The following is a 12,957-nucleotide window of genomic DNA, read 5'->3' on the forward strand; positions in this document are numbered from 1 at the left end:
GGTTTCTGCTTTTTTAAGCTGATGTTCTGCTTCTTTTAAATGTAACAACTTAGTTTCATCTTCAGCAAATTGCATCACAGAAAATAGATTTTTATTTGTCTGCTTCCTGATTTTAGAAGTTTGATGAAGCAGTTTTATTTTTGAACACTTTCGTTTTAAAGACAAATGTTGAAAGTGTCGGATCTTCTGGTCTCTTGTCTCCGGGTTTTCCCTCAGCCTCTCAGGATGATCCATCCTGCATCAAGACCCGGAGAAAAACCCACAGAACCACCGGAAGTTCAAGAGAGGGACTACAAAATAAAAGCTGAAGGTTTTCCGACTGCGTTTTCCAAACCCAGCAGGTGAGCTGAGGCCGGGTTTATAAAGCGTTCCTTTAGCAGCTATTTATGTTCAGCTGTTTGTCAGATCGTGCGTCTCCTTCTGTTTTGTTGTGTGCGGTTTAATTCTGAAGCGCGTGCGCGTCACTTCCGGGTGGTTCCGCGCAATTGATGCCACACTGAGGCAGCCCAGACTCCGCACGCATCCTCGCGCCGCTGACCCGGGCTCCGCCGCGTCCTGCATGTGTGCGCGCGTGCGCGTGAGCAGGGAGTGTGAGAGATCCCCAGAAGCAGCAGGATGGAGGATCTGAAGGAGAACCTGCGGGAAACTTTGGATTGACGCCCGGGGGAGGGGGGGAGAGGGGGCAGGGGGGGATCACGCGCAGACGGCCCGAACCTGGTCGGGCTCCTTGTGGACCGACCCGGTTCGGATGTTGTCTCTCCTCCTGAACCTTCTCCTTCTCGGCAGCGGGGCTGCTTCCCACAATGCCTTTCTCCAAGCGGGTCGTGGAGCCGCAGCTCCTGTGCAGAGTCCAGATCCCGAACGAGGAGGGTCTGCTGTTCGAGGACCTGTGCGCCATCAGTAACGGGGTTCTGTCCCGGACCCTGCGGCAGCTGTCCGAGCTGGCCCGGCACGCCTGCTCCCTGTTCCAGGAGCTGGAGCACGAAATCCTGAGCACGAGCCAGCGCGTGTGGGTCCTCCAGACCAGGACGGTCCAGATCCAGCAGACCGCCGGGGCCCTGGACCCCAAAAAGGAGGCTGTGCGTGAGTAGAGCTCTTAGTCATTCACATCACATGTGCCCCCCCCCCCCCCTCACGGCTGCAGGACTGAACATCCAGGAGGGGCTGACAGGCATTCAGACCTGTGTGTGTTTGTGTGTGAGCGCGCGCGCGTGGAGGGGCGTGTGTTGCCGCTGCATTGGCTCAGCATCACTGCGGGTAGCGCGCACCTGACGCGCTCCGCGCGCACAAAGGTTGCGGGAGATATGAGCTCCAAGACATGCTTTTAAATTCAGATGTATTTATTTGTGTGTGCGCGCGCCGGCGCGCGTGTGTGAAGGAGAAGCGGGTTCTCACAGGCGGCTCCCCGTGCGCCAAACCCGCCCTTTTCCACGTGCGGCGGCGGCACCTTCACACGGCTGCATCTGTAATAAATCCAAATGTTTTCGCAGTAAATATTTTCCTGATCTCCAGATTTCCCTGACCGCCTGCCGCTGCGGACAGAGCAGGTGGTAGAACCAGTTCGGGTTCGGTTCGGGTTCTGGTCACAGCGTGTTCTCTGAGGGTTATTTATGTTCTCTGCAGTCCCTCCACACGACCCGTTCTGTCGAATCCGCGGCGGGTTTCCTCAGGTTTCAGACGGGCGACCGTGTCTTTCTTCCCGTTCGGCTCCTTTGATCCAAGCAGGCAGAGACAGAACCTGCCCGCGCGCAGGTGGATCAGTGGAGCAGGTTCTGCCCGGATCATCAGGTTGAGCTCAGCTGATGGAAGATGATTTTATGATCAAATCTAAAAACAACTTAATGATTTCTGTGTGGATTGTTTGTTTGTTTGTTTGTTTGTTTTCTCTGCAGAACGTTTTCAGTTTCAAACATCTTCTCATCAAATCCGTTTGTGAATGAAAATGTAATTCCAAACACCCTGAGCGTCTTTTGTTTTTAAAAACTTTAATTTTCTCCGTTTCGTTCTTCATGTTGCTGTAGAACAAAGCGTGAATGCCTATCACCCACTGCCGTGCATGAAAAGGTTTTGACTGAAGTTGTGTCAGAGCTCAGAGGAGATGTTTCAGACAACTCTCAGCTACCATCAGATGCTGTTGAGTCCCCTGTGTCAGTCAGCCTGATGACCACACATGGCCCTTCTGGTGTGGTAGTAGCTGAGAGTCAGTTCCAGTACGTACTCTGAGCTCATGATCACATCAGAGCTCTGGTGTAAAAGGCGGCGAGCGATCTGCAGGGAACTCGGCAGCTTCTGTTTGGTCCAGGTTTCGGCTGCTCCGTTTTGTCATCAAGCGATGATGTCGGGAAGCTCCAGTCTGTGTTTGTAAATATGAAGAGTTCTGGGTTTCCCACGTGCCAGAACTCAAACCGGCACCATGAGGCCGACTTGGATGGCAGGCGGCGTTCAGATGGCGCTCAGACTGTTGGTGTCACGTTCAGGGACACGTCTGTTGTGTGGGACATTTCTCCAAACAGTGTGTGAGACAACAACAGTCTGACAGCTCTGGTATTCCCTGATGGAATGCATATCGCCCGCCGCCTTTCAGTTCAATTCATGATGCCACAGCTTCAAAATGTGTGTTTAGGATAACTCTCACCTACTACCACACCAGCTCTTTGCTCCGTCCATCCATCATTTGGTCCTGGACTCGGGTCTCTGGGTCAGTAGCCTGATTGGAGAGGTCCAGACCTCAGACCTCTCTTCTAGCACTTATGGAGGACTCTAAAATGTTCCCAGACCAGCTGAGAGACTAGTCTCTCTAGTGTTCTGGGTCTTTCCTGGGGTCTCTTCTTAGCTGGACATGTCCAGAGCACCTCCCTATGGAGGCGTCCAGGGTCCATCCTTAACAGATGAACCTCCTCAACTGTCTCCTCTGGATGTGGAGAAGCAGCAGTTCTACTCCAAGTCGCTCCTGGAGAACTGAATTTCTCACCTGACATCTAGAGTCCAGCTACCCTGCAGAGAGAACTCATTCAGACCTCCTGGATCCAGGATCTGGTTCTTTCAGTCTCTATAGAGTTTAGGACCTGAGGGTAGGAACGTAGACCAACTGGTAAACAGAGAGCTTCACCTTACAGCTCAGCTCCCTCTTCACCACAATGGACCGGCACAAAGTCCACAATACTGCTGCACCGATCCGTCTGTAGATCTCTCGCTCCATTCTTCCCTCACTGAGAACAAAACAAGAGATACTTGACCTCCTCCACTTGAGGTAGAACCTCAAAGGACAGTCCACCTTCTGATTCAGGATCAGGGTCTCAGATCTGGAGGTTCTGATCCTCATCCTGTGAACCGCTCCAGTGCACCCGCTTCAAATGTTATCAGTCATTAAATGGTTGTTATTAGTTGTCATCATCCCCATATGTAGCGGTCAGACTGCCCCTCCTGTACCTCCTAGTGGGTTTAAAGGTATGTTGTTAGCGTTGTTAATGATGATAATAGGCTCTGTTTTTAGCTTTGTTAGCGCTCATAATAGCTTCATGTGGTTAGGTTTAGAGTAAAAGATCCGACGGTTAAGTTTAGGGTCTTGGTTAGGTTTAGGCACAAGGGTAAGGGGGTTAAGTTTAGGGTTGGTTCTCTGGGTCTCGTGTAAGCTTACGCTTAGGAAAAGGGTTACATAAGCTGAAAACAACAAAAAAGACACTTCCTGGTTTATCCCTGTGCGATGCTGCCTATTATCAGCAATAATAACGATAATAACGTACCTTTAAACCTACTAGGAGGTAGGTGGGACAGTCTCACCACTACATATGGGGATGATAACAACTAACAACAGCCATTTAATGGGCTGATAACATCCAAAGCCGCTCTCCAGTGAGTTCTGGAGATCACGGCACAATGACGCCAACAGGATCACATCGTCTGCAAACAGCAGAACTCCCTCCACCCCGTGGCTGCACAGACGCATTCTGTCGGTGACAACTGCGGCCATGACGGAGTTTGATTTATATATATATATATATATATGTATACCTGTTTCTGTAGGTGCAGTCACACAATTTTATCTAAAGACTGTTTAACTATTAACACGAGAAAAAAAATGTCTTCGTGACTTTGTATGAGAAGCTTTAAAACTTGTCTAGAGGTCCATCAGATATTTTGCTAACACTGCTGATAAACAAACACATGTGTTCACCTTCAGCAGATAAAGAGCTCAGTAGTCTTCTTCTTCATGCAGGTTGAAGGTCTTCCTTCACCCGTTCAGGTCTTTGGTCGGGTTCAGGTCTCAGGGTACTGTCTGCTTGGGCATGAGGGTCCAGCAGGGAGAGCAGATTTTATATTTTTTACATCTGTTGTAGTGGAGATTAAAATATATGAAGTCAAGGCTAAAAAGTTATAATGTGACAATAAAGTTATAGTTATTTTACACAATATAGACCTATGGGTCAAAACAATCAAATATGATCAACTTGTGATGTTTAATTTATTAGCTCTGGAGCTAATGCATTTAGCTTCGAAGCTAATTATGCATTTAGCTCCAGAGCTAACGCCATAGGCCTATATATAAATTAGCTCTGTAGCTACCATCACATCTAGGCTAGCTCTGGCGCTAATGTCATATATTAGCTCTGGAGCTAACTCTATTAGCTCCAGAGCTAACTATTACCTCTGGAGCTAGCGCCACAAATTAGCTCTGGAGCTAATGCCAGATGTATTCATTTATTCAACCTTTATTTATACAAGTTAGTCTCATTGAGTCACAAGGACTCATTTACTCATTTACAAGAAATACCTTTCTTTGACAAATGACATACCGACAACAATAATTCAACAAAAAACAATTAAAATCAAATAAAATATGTTATATACACAGTCAAATCAAGATGCTATATAAAACAAGGTAAAATATTAAAATCAAGAACATATTTACTTTGATATTTCTATTGACATTATCAGATGATTATATAAATTAGCTTTGGAGCTACCGTCAAATTTAGGTTAGCTCTGGCGCTAATGTCATATATTAGCTCTGTAGCTAACGTGAAAGCTGAGTCATTTCATTCTCCTCTGTCAACGAGCTCCAGTTCAAATTAAAGGGCTAAACATCAGATAATGTCCTAAATTAACATGTAAACTGAATGGAGCTCACACTGGATCACCTGTCTACATCATTCATCCAGAATGCTGTGTAAATAAAATGGTGATGTTCGTGTTTCATTAATTTTGTTTTACATTCTTAAAAACTAAACAGCCTACAGTATTTTTACGGTCATGTTTTCATAGCTAAGTTCATCAAATTATTGTTCCAGCTAGTCGGAGATCCCTTTAAAGCTCAGATCTGATAATCTGGTCATACTCATAATTTAGACCTCCATCAGACTCCAGGGTGATCAGTCCACGGTTCTGAAGTGACCCACAGAAGAAGACGTGACGCCACTCACAACACGCTGCGCTTACAGAAGGAAATATGGAGGCTGCACATGCTAGCATGTGTGGATCGGATCGAAGGTTGTCGTGCAATCAGAACCGATTAAATTAGGATACAAAGGTTAAGACTTTTATTATAATTATCGTTTATGCTTAGTGTGCAGGATAATTTATCATCAATCATCACAAACTCACACAGATTAGGATTAATATATTAAACTAATTACACAAAATGGCCTTTCGCAGCATCTTTCTTCACACTAAAAACAAAAAACTGTCTACTCTGCTTAAATTTAATATAATTTCATCCAAATCATAAAAAATGGAACCAATGAATTCCTGACGCTTTCATCCTGAAAGTCCCATTAAAATCCAGTAGGTACCTCACTTTGTTTCAAAAGGAAAAGTCAACAATGTGTGTTAGCAAAATATGTCGTTAATCACTTTAATTACTCCTGATAATTTAATGAATGTCTACAACAGGTAAACTATTAAAGTCAGCCTGATTCAAGATGGCTGTCACAGCTACCTGAGCATAACCATCAGAAACTGGCTACACCTCAGTCAGTTTTATGGATATTAAGCTGAAATTAGGTGTGGTAGTAGCTGAGAGTCATCCCCAACACATACTCTGAGCTCTAACAGAATGATGAAGATCTCACAACGTTTGAAAATACGTTTTTAAGATTTGGCCCAAATGACTAAAACTTCTTTATTCTTCAACTCAAGAGGATTTTGTTTGAAACTCTGGCATGAACGGTGGTGGGTGATATGTATTCCTTCAAGGCCTTTAATGGATTCTCCTGTTACAAATGTTACTGGAATTTCCTGAGGGAGGAAACTGGTGAAAGATGCAGGGTTTGAAAAAGCTTAAGTGGAGTTGTCACAACAAATTCCTCCATTTTGACCTCTTATTTGAAGTTGGGTCACGGAGGCAGCAGGTCCAGGAGACAAGTCCAGACCTCCTCGGAGACTCTTTCAAGCTCTTCCTGGGAGATGTCAAGGTGTTCCCAGACCAGACAGGATACATACCGTTAATCCCTCCACAGAGTTCTGAGTCTTTTCCCAGCGGGAGGTGCCTGGAAAACCTCCAAAGGGAGGCTTCCAGATCACATGAACCTCCTCAGCTGACTCCCTTTGATGCAGAGGGGCAGCAGTTCTACACTGAGCTCCCCCCTGGATGATGGAGCTCCTCTTTCTGTCTCTAAGGCTGAGCCCCCCTCCCATGAAGGACACTCATTTCTGCTGCTGAGTTCTGATCCAAACCTCATGGCCACAGGTGAGGGTTGGAACATAGACAGACCAGTAAATTGAGAGCTTTGCCTTTAGACACAATTATTTATTCACTGTGACTGACCAAAGCAACGCCCTTATTACTGAGGTCAAGGCCCGGTTCCGTAGTTCCATCTCCCACTCCATCCTACCATCACTCATGAACAAGACGCTCAGATACTTGACATCCTCCACTTGAGGCAACGAGTCCACCTTCCCACTGGGGTCAGTTCAACCGGTTCTGGTCTAGAACCATGAACTTAGACACAGAGGAGCTGACTCTCATCCCGGCTGCTTCACACTCAGATGAGAACATTTCAGAACACGCAGTGATCCAAAGATGCCAACTTAGAACATCATCCACATAAAGCAGAGACGAGACCCTGAGGTTCCCAAACCAGACCCCTCCTGCCCACGACTGAGATCCTGCCCACAAAAACCACAAACAAGATCTGAGACCAGGAGCAGACCTGGAGGAGTCCAATCTGCACAGAGAACGAGCTCGACTCGAGCTGCTCCTGCTTTGGTTCTACAAAGACTGGATAGCCCTTAAATACCTCATAGCCAACTAAAACAGGAAAATAAAAAGGAATGCACATCACCCGCCAAGTTTAATGCCAGAGTTTTAAATGAGGAGAATTTTATGTTTGAAAAGGGTGGATTGCTCTCTTCAGGTCGAGGGTGAGGTTCTGCCTCAAGTGGAGGAGTTCAAGTATCTCTGAGTTTTGTTCACGAGTGAGGGAAGAATAGAGCGTGAGATTGACAGACAAATTGGTGCATTGTCTGCAGTATGGTGGACTCTGTGCCGGTCCATTGTGGTGAAGAGGGAACTGAACTGTAAGGCAAAGCTCTCTGTTTACCGGTTGGTCTACGTTCCTACCCTCACCTATGGCCATGAGCTCTGGGTAGTGGCTGAAAGAGTGAGATCGCAGATACAGGCGGCTGAAATTAGTTTTCTCTGCAGGGTAGCTGGACTCTCCCTTAGCGATAGGGTGAGAAGTTCAGTTATCCGTAAGAGACTTGGAGTAGAACCGCTGCTCCTCCACATCGAGAGGAGCCAGTTGAGGTGGTTCATCTGGTAAGGATGCTCCCTGGGCGCCTCCCTAAGGAGGTGCTTCGGGCATGTCTGACTAGGAGGAGACCCCAGGAAAGACCCAGGGCACCTTGGAGAGTCTATGTCTCTCAGTTGGCCTGGGAACGCCTTGGGGTCCTCCCAGAAGAACTGGAAGAGGTGGCTGTGGAGAGAGGTGTCTGGGCCTCCCTGCTCATGCTGCTGCCCCAACGAGCCAACTTTGGAACAAACAGAAGATGATGGATGGATGAACGGACTGATTGATTGATTAATTGATTTTATGTTGGGAAGGGCCTGAGTTAAAGCCACAGGTCAGACCCCATCTCACGCAACATCACAACATCCCATGCTTTTGTTTGTGCTCTGAGTGTGCAAGAGAATGACTCTCAGCTACTACCACACCAAACTGGAGTCAGCTGAGCTGTAGCCATGTTTGTGTTGATGATCTGTACGTTTCAGAGCAGAGGACGGGTTTGACTCTAACGATCCAAACGGCAGCGGTCTCCTTGTCTGATTCATGAAGCTGCTGTGACATCACGGCTCTTCCTGCTGCACCATTAAAGCTAATTTGTCTTGAACGTGAGTTTGTGTGGCCTGTAGCAGCGAGGGGGGGAGGGGGGCCGCTAAGACTCACAAGTCTGCATAGTAACAGGACGGAGGCCGGCTTTAACCTTTCAGCGTCAAACTCTTCCTGTGGTCATAAATTTACACGCACAGCAATTTAAATAAAAACAAACAAACAAAAAAAAAAAACACGTGTTTTAGATTAAACGAGAAGAGCAGGTTACAGATCCAGAATGAGAACAATTGATTTTTTTTATTTATGTCTAAAGACTACAAAGTAATATAAACAAAGGCAAAATGTAATTTTGTCTCACAGTGCTAAAAGCTAATGGTGAACATGCTAAATATTAGCATTGCCATTTTGGGCATATTAGCATCACAGTTTTAGCATTTAACTAAAAGCTATGCTAATAAAACTTATTGTTTAATTCCCCCTGAGGACTTCTGAGACTATTTATTTAATTTATCATTGTTTTATTTCTGTCAGGATCCTGACTCGGGCCTTTCTTCTCCGTTCATTCTGGTCTTCACCTTTTTCTCTCTGCTCCTCTTCAGTTTGTGTCTGGGTGGAAATCAAAGCACATTAAACATTAAATATGCTGTCAAGAAGCAGAAGTCTCTCCACGCTGCTGCTGAGGAGGAAAGTAGGGCAGTGATGTATAGAAGGAGAGGAGGAGGGGCAGAATGGACAGAAATGCAAAGATGAAGGACAGACGGAGACAAAGAGACACTAAAGGACATTAATTATCACACGGGTCAGGTTTTGAAAACATCCTAACTGATGCTCTGGTCCGAGTCGTTGCTCAAAACAGAAAAATGTGTTTTATCTAAACTTGTGTGGATGAAATCAGATTTCTGCAGGTTTTAAATCTTGTGCATCAAATAAATAAAATCCCACAGCGTACTTTGTGTACAGATGCAGTTTGAGCTCCGGGATCGGAGCGAGGATGTCACTTTAAATGGAGAACAAACTTCACCCAACCGGCTCACTGAAACTGCAACAGGAGCTTTCATTACGTTCTTTAGCTGCTTGCTAATTATCTAGCTCATGAAGCTAGGTAGTTAGCTTTGCTGGGTAACCATTACTTCCTGACTTGGTGAATCGAGCCAATAACTTTTCATGAGTCCAACCCTCCCGTTCAGTGCAGACCCTCCCACTTTTCGATGCCCCGCCCCTTTTTAAATTGGAGGGCACTCTACTTGAATCGACTTTAGCAATCACAAAAACGGCTCTAACTCAGTCAGTTTTACAGATACAGAGCTAATAACAAACTCACCATCTGACAGGTGGAACTTTTTTATTCCTGACTTAGTTCTGGAGCTGGATCTATCGCTTGGGGCATCGTCCTCAATAATGAGGGTGTTGCTTTGGTCAGTCGTGGTGAAGAAAATAGCTGAGTCAAAGCTCTGGACTGGTCTGTGCCAACACTGACCTGTGGTCATTAGGTTTGGATCAGGACCCAAAGAACCAGATCCTGGATCCAAGCAGCTGAAATGAGCTTCTGTCGTGGGAGTGCAGGGGCTCACTCTCAAGAGACAGGGTGAGGATGATCTCCATCATTTGGGGGGAGTGCAGTTGCTCCTCTGCATCAAAAGGAGTCAGCTGAGGAGGTTCATCTGATCTGGACGCCTCCCTTTGGAGGTTTTCCATGCATGTTTCACTGAAAAGATACCCCGGGGCAGACCCAGAACTCTTTGGAGAGATTATAGATACTCTCTGCTCTGGGAAAACCTTGGGCTCCCCTAGGAGGAGCTGGAGAGGGTCTCTGGGAAGAGGGAGATCTGGGTTTGTCGCCTGGACCTGTTATCTCCACGGATCAGCGGTAGAAGATGGAGATGGTTCGACCTTGAAGAGTACGTTTCAAGAAAAACAAAGTTTGCAACTTTCACAAGCGTTCTCCTGCATTACATCATATACAAAATATGCAGCAAAAGTCTGAGTTTAAACTCTGGCCTTTAGAAACAAATAAAGTTTATCTGCATAAAAACTTTAGAAAACAGTTTGCAGCTTCTGAGCAGTCGGGTCATGTCGTGTTTAAAATCATTAAAACCTCTGAGGGTTCCTTACAAATTGAACCAAAACACCAAATCAGCCATTAGAAGAGGAGCTTCTGGGCTTTCGGCCAGTTTTAGCTACAAACAATGACCTTTGTGTGCGTCGGCTAAGCTGCTTTAACCGACACAAAGACGCCTTTTCATTAAATGTTTATTTTATGAACGCGAGAATACAAATAAAATTTAGCTTGTTCTCTGTTGACAAGCAGGAATAAACCATTAAGAGGTCCGTCGGACAACAGGGTAATCTTATGTTCTTTACTAGATGTTTCAATCATCGATACAAGGTGACACAAAGATGTTAGAATGAATCTATCATTTTCTTTCTGTTTGTCTGTTAGCAAAATTTCTCGTGAACCATCGGTTGGATTTTGATGAAACTCTCATTGGACGAATGTTTAGAGTCGACCTGATTCAACGAGCGGTGATCTCAGTCTAAAACAGTTTGACGCAGCGGGCGATATGCATTCCTGCACTAAATGTTAACCCTTTGATTTAGTTCAGTTGTTTTTTTTACACAGAGAACACAAAAAGACCCATATTAGTGCAGTTTGAATTAAAAAGTGTTCTTTCTGTGGCGGGCGATACAGTAATCTGTGCACGAGGAAACCAAAAGAGGCGATGGGTTTTGTTAGTCTGAGGCAGGGCCACCCTTTCTGATCCGATCACGAACACATCTGGACCTGGAGATCCTCCCGACCTGCTGAACTCTGGAAGCAGATCGGCGCCTGTCTCGTGATAATGTCTGAAATTCTTCACGCTCTCGTGTTGCTGCAGACCGGTCTTCACCTGCAGCCCGGCAGATAAACATCTGGATCAGATTTGGATTCTTTAGAATCGAGTCCTCATTTTGGTGGCACAGTGGTTAGAGCTGTCGCCTCTCAGTGAGAAGGTTGAAGGTTCGCCTCCCAGCCTGGGGCCTTTCTGTGTGGAGTTTACATGTTCTCCCCGTGCCTTCTCCGGTTTCCTCCCACAGACTAAAAACATCGATCTTCAGCTCATTGGTAACATTAAATTGTCTCTAGGTGTGAGAGTGGGTGCTCGTCTCTAAAGTCCCTGTGATGGACCGAAGACCTGTCCAGGTGTCCCTGAAGATTTTCTGTTTTATATACTTCAATCATTAAATTATTTTTTTTATTTATACATCTAAGTAAACGTTTGGATTGGACAGATTTTAACTAAACTTTGTGGAAGTAATCATTCATCTGCAACTGATTAAGGTTTGAGGCAACCTGAACCAAGATGGCCGCCGCAGTTAATCAAACCTAATAAAGACAACAATGGCTGTAACTCGGTCAGTTGCGTTGACATTGAGCTATTTGCTTTGGTAGTAGCTGAGAGTCATCTTCAACACATACGTTGAGCACATCTCATGACATCAAAGATGAATTTATTCACGCGGTTTGACCAAATTGGCTGCAACTTTGTTGTTTCTTAGCGTTCTCAGCAATGATGAGAAGCAGTGGGTGATCTGCATTTCTTTAACGAACGCTCGGTCATTTGTTATTTTTACTGTTTAAACAAGCTAACTGGCTAACCTTCCCCTGGTTTCACTTTTCTACTTTTAACAGACCAATAGTTTAGTTAAATTGATATTTGCTTTTATTTCTGAGAAGAATTCCATTTTTTTTAATCCAAAGTGTCAAAGTACATGTTTACCCTTTGTCTTTTGACATACGGGCAGTATAAATCTGAACATTTTGCTGCTTAATTTAAAGTTTTCACCTCTCAGTGTGCTCGTTTAACAACGACAGCAGTTGTGTTTAAACTGTACCAATGACAGATGACTGACAGCCGCTGAGTCACGTTAAACGTGATGCTTTGTGACTGCGTGTGTCCGGTACTGTCTGTCCACACAGAAACGTGTGTGTGAGCATCTACCACAGCATGTTAAACTAAACTGATCTGAGCTGCTTCGTCTCTGTCTGGAGACTCCATCATCATCATCACCTTTGACAGAGGGCTGGAGACAAAAAACTAAATGACAAAATCAAGGCGGTATGTCAATGTCCCCCATCTCTGAGGGATCTGACTAGTAAATGTTTCTAGTTTTGAAGATAAGAGAATGAAAGTAGACCTTAATGTGTTTGGTGCCAGATATTCAGGTGTGTAGGACTTTGGTGAAGAACAGGGGTAGGTTTTGTTTTGTTGTTTTGTTTGTCTGAGGCAGCACAGAATGATCCTGGAGAGTGGAGGGAGTAGTTTTATCCTCCACCAGGTCCAATGGAGGAGCCAGGGGGTGGCATATGGTGGATCTTGGATTTTGACATGGCAACCCAATTTTCAAAAGGAACTTTCTTACACCTAGACGCAGCCCTACACAAAAATGGAAAATGGTACCTTGTGTATTTTTCAAGTGCTCACGTCAAGCAACGGATGGACAGAAGAGATTTCCAATTCCTCTCTTTTGCTGAGGGACAACAAGGCTCAGTGTATGTGTTGGAGATGTCTCACCCACACAAGATTTTACCTTTATATCTGTAAAATTTACAGAGTTTTGGCTGTTTTTGTGTTGACTTAGTATAGTATATACTGTGTGTATATATATATATATATATATATATATATATATATATATATATACATAG

At 45.1% G+C, this 12,957-nt stretch overlaps 1 protein-coding gene across 1 annotated transcript in view; it reads left to right on the top strand.

Annotated features, from left to right (window-relative positions):
- The first annotated feature begins 803 nt into the window (after positions 1 to 803).
- The window catches only part of nhsb (Nance-Horan syndrome b (congenital cataracts and dental anomalies)), a 59,295-nt gene continuing 47,141 nt past the window's right edge, over positions 804 to 12,957 (top strand). The window contains exon 1 of the mRNA XM_037690234.1: positions 804 to 1,083. Coding sequence (XP_037546162.1) covers positions 804 to 1,083 — 280 coding nt within the window. The remainder of the gene's footprint in view (positions 1,084 to 12,957) is intronic.

Source organism: Nematolebias whitei, chromosome 2 (assembly GCF_014905685.2).
Source record: "Nematolebias whitei isolate Nwh7 chromosome 2, NemWhi1, whole genome shotgun sequence".
Lineage (NCBI taxonomy): Eukaryota > Metazoa > Chordata > Actinopteri > Cyprinodontiformes > Rivulidae > Nematolebias > Nematolebias whitei.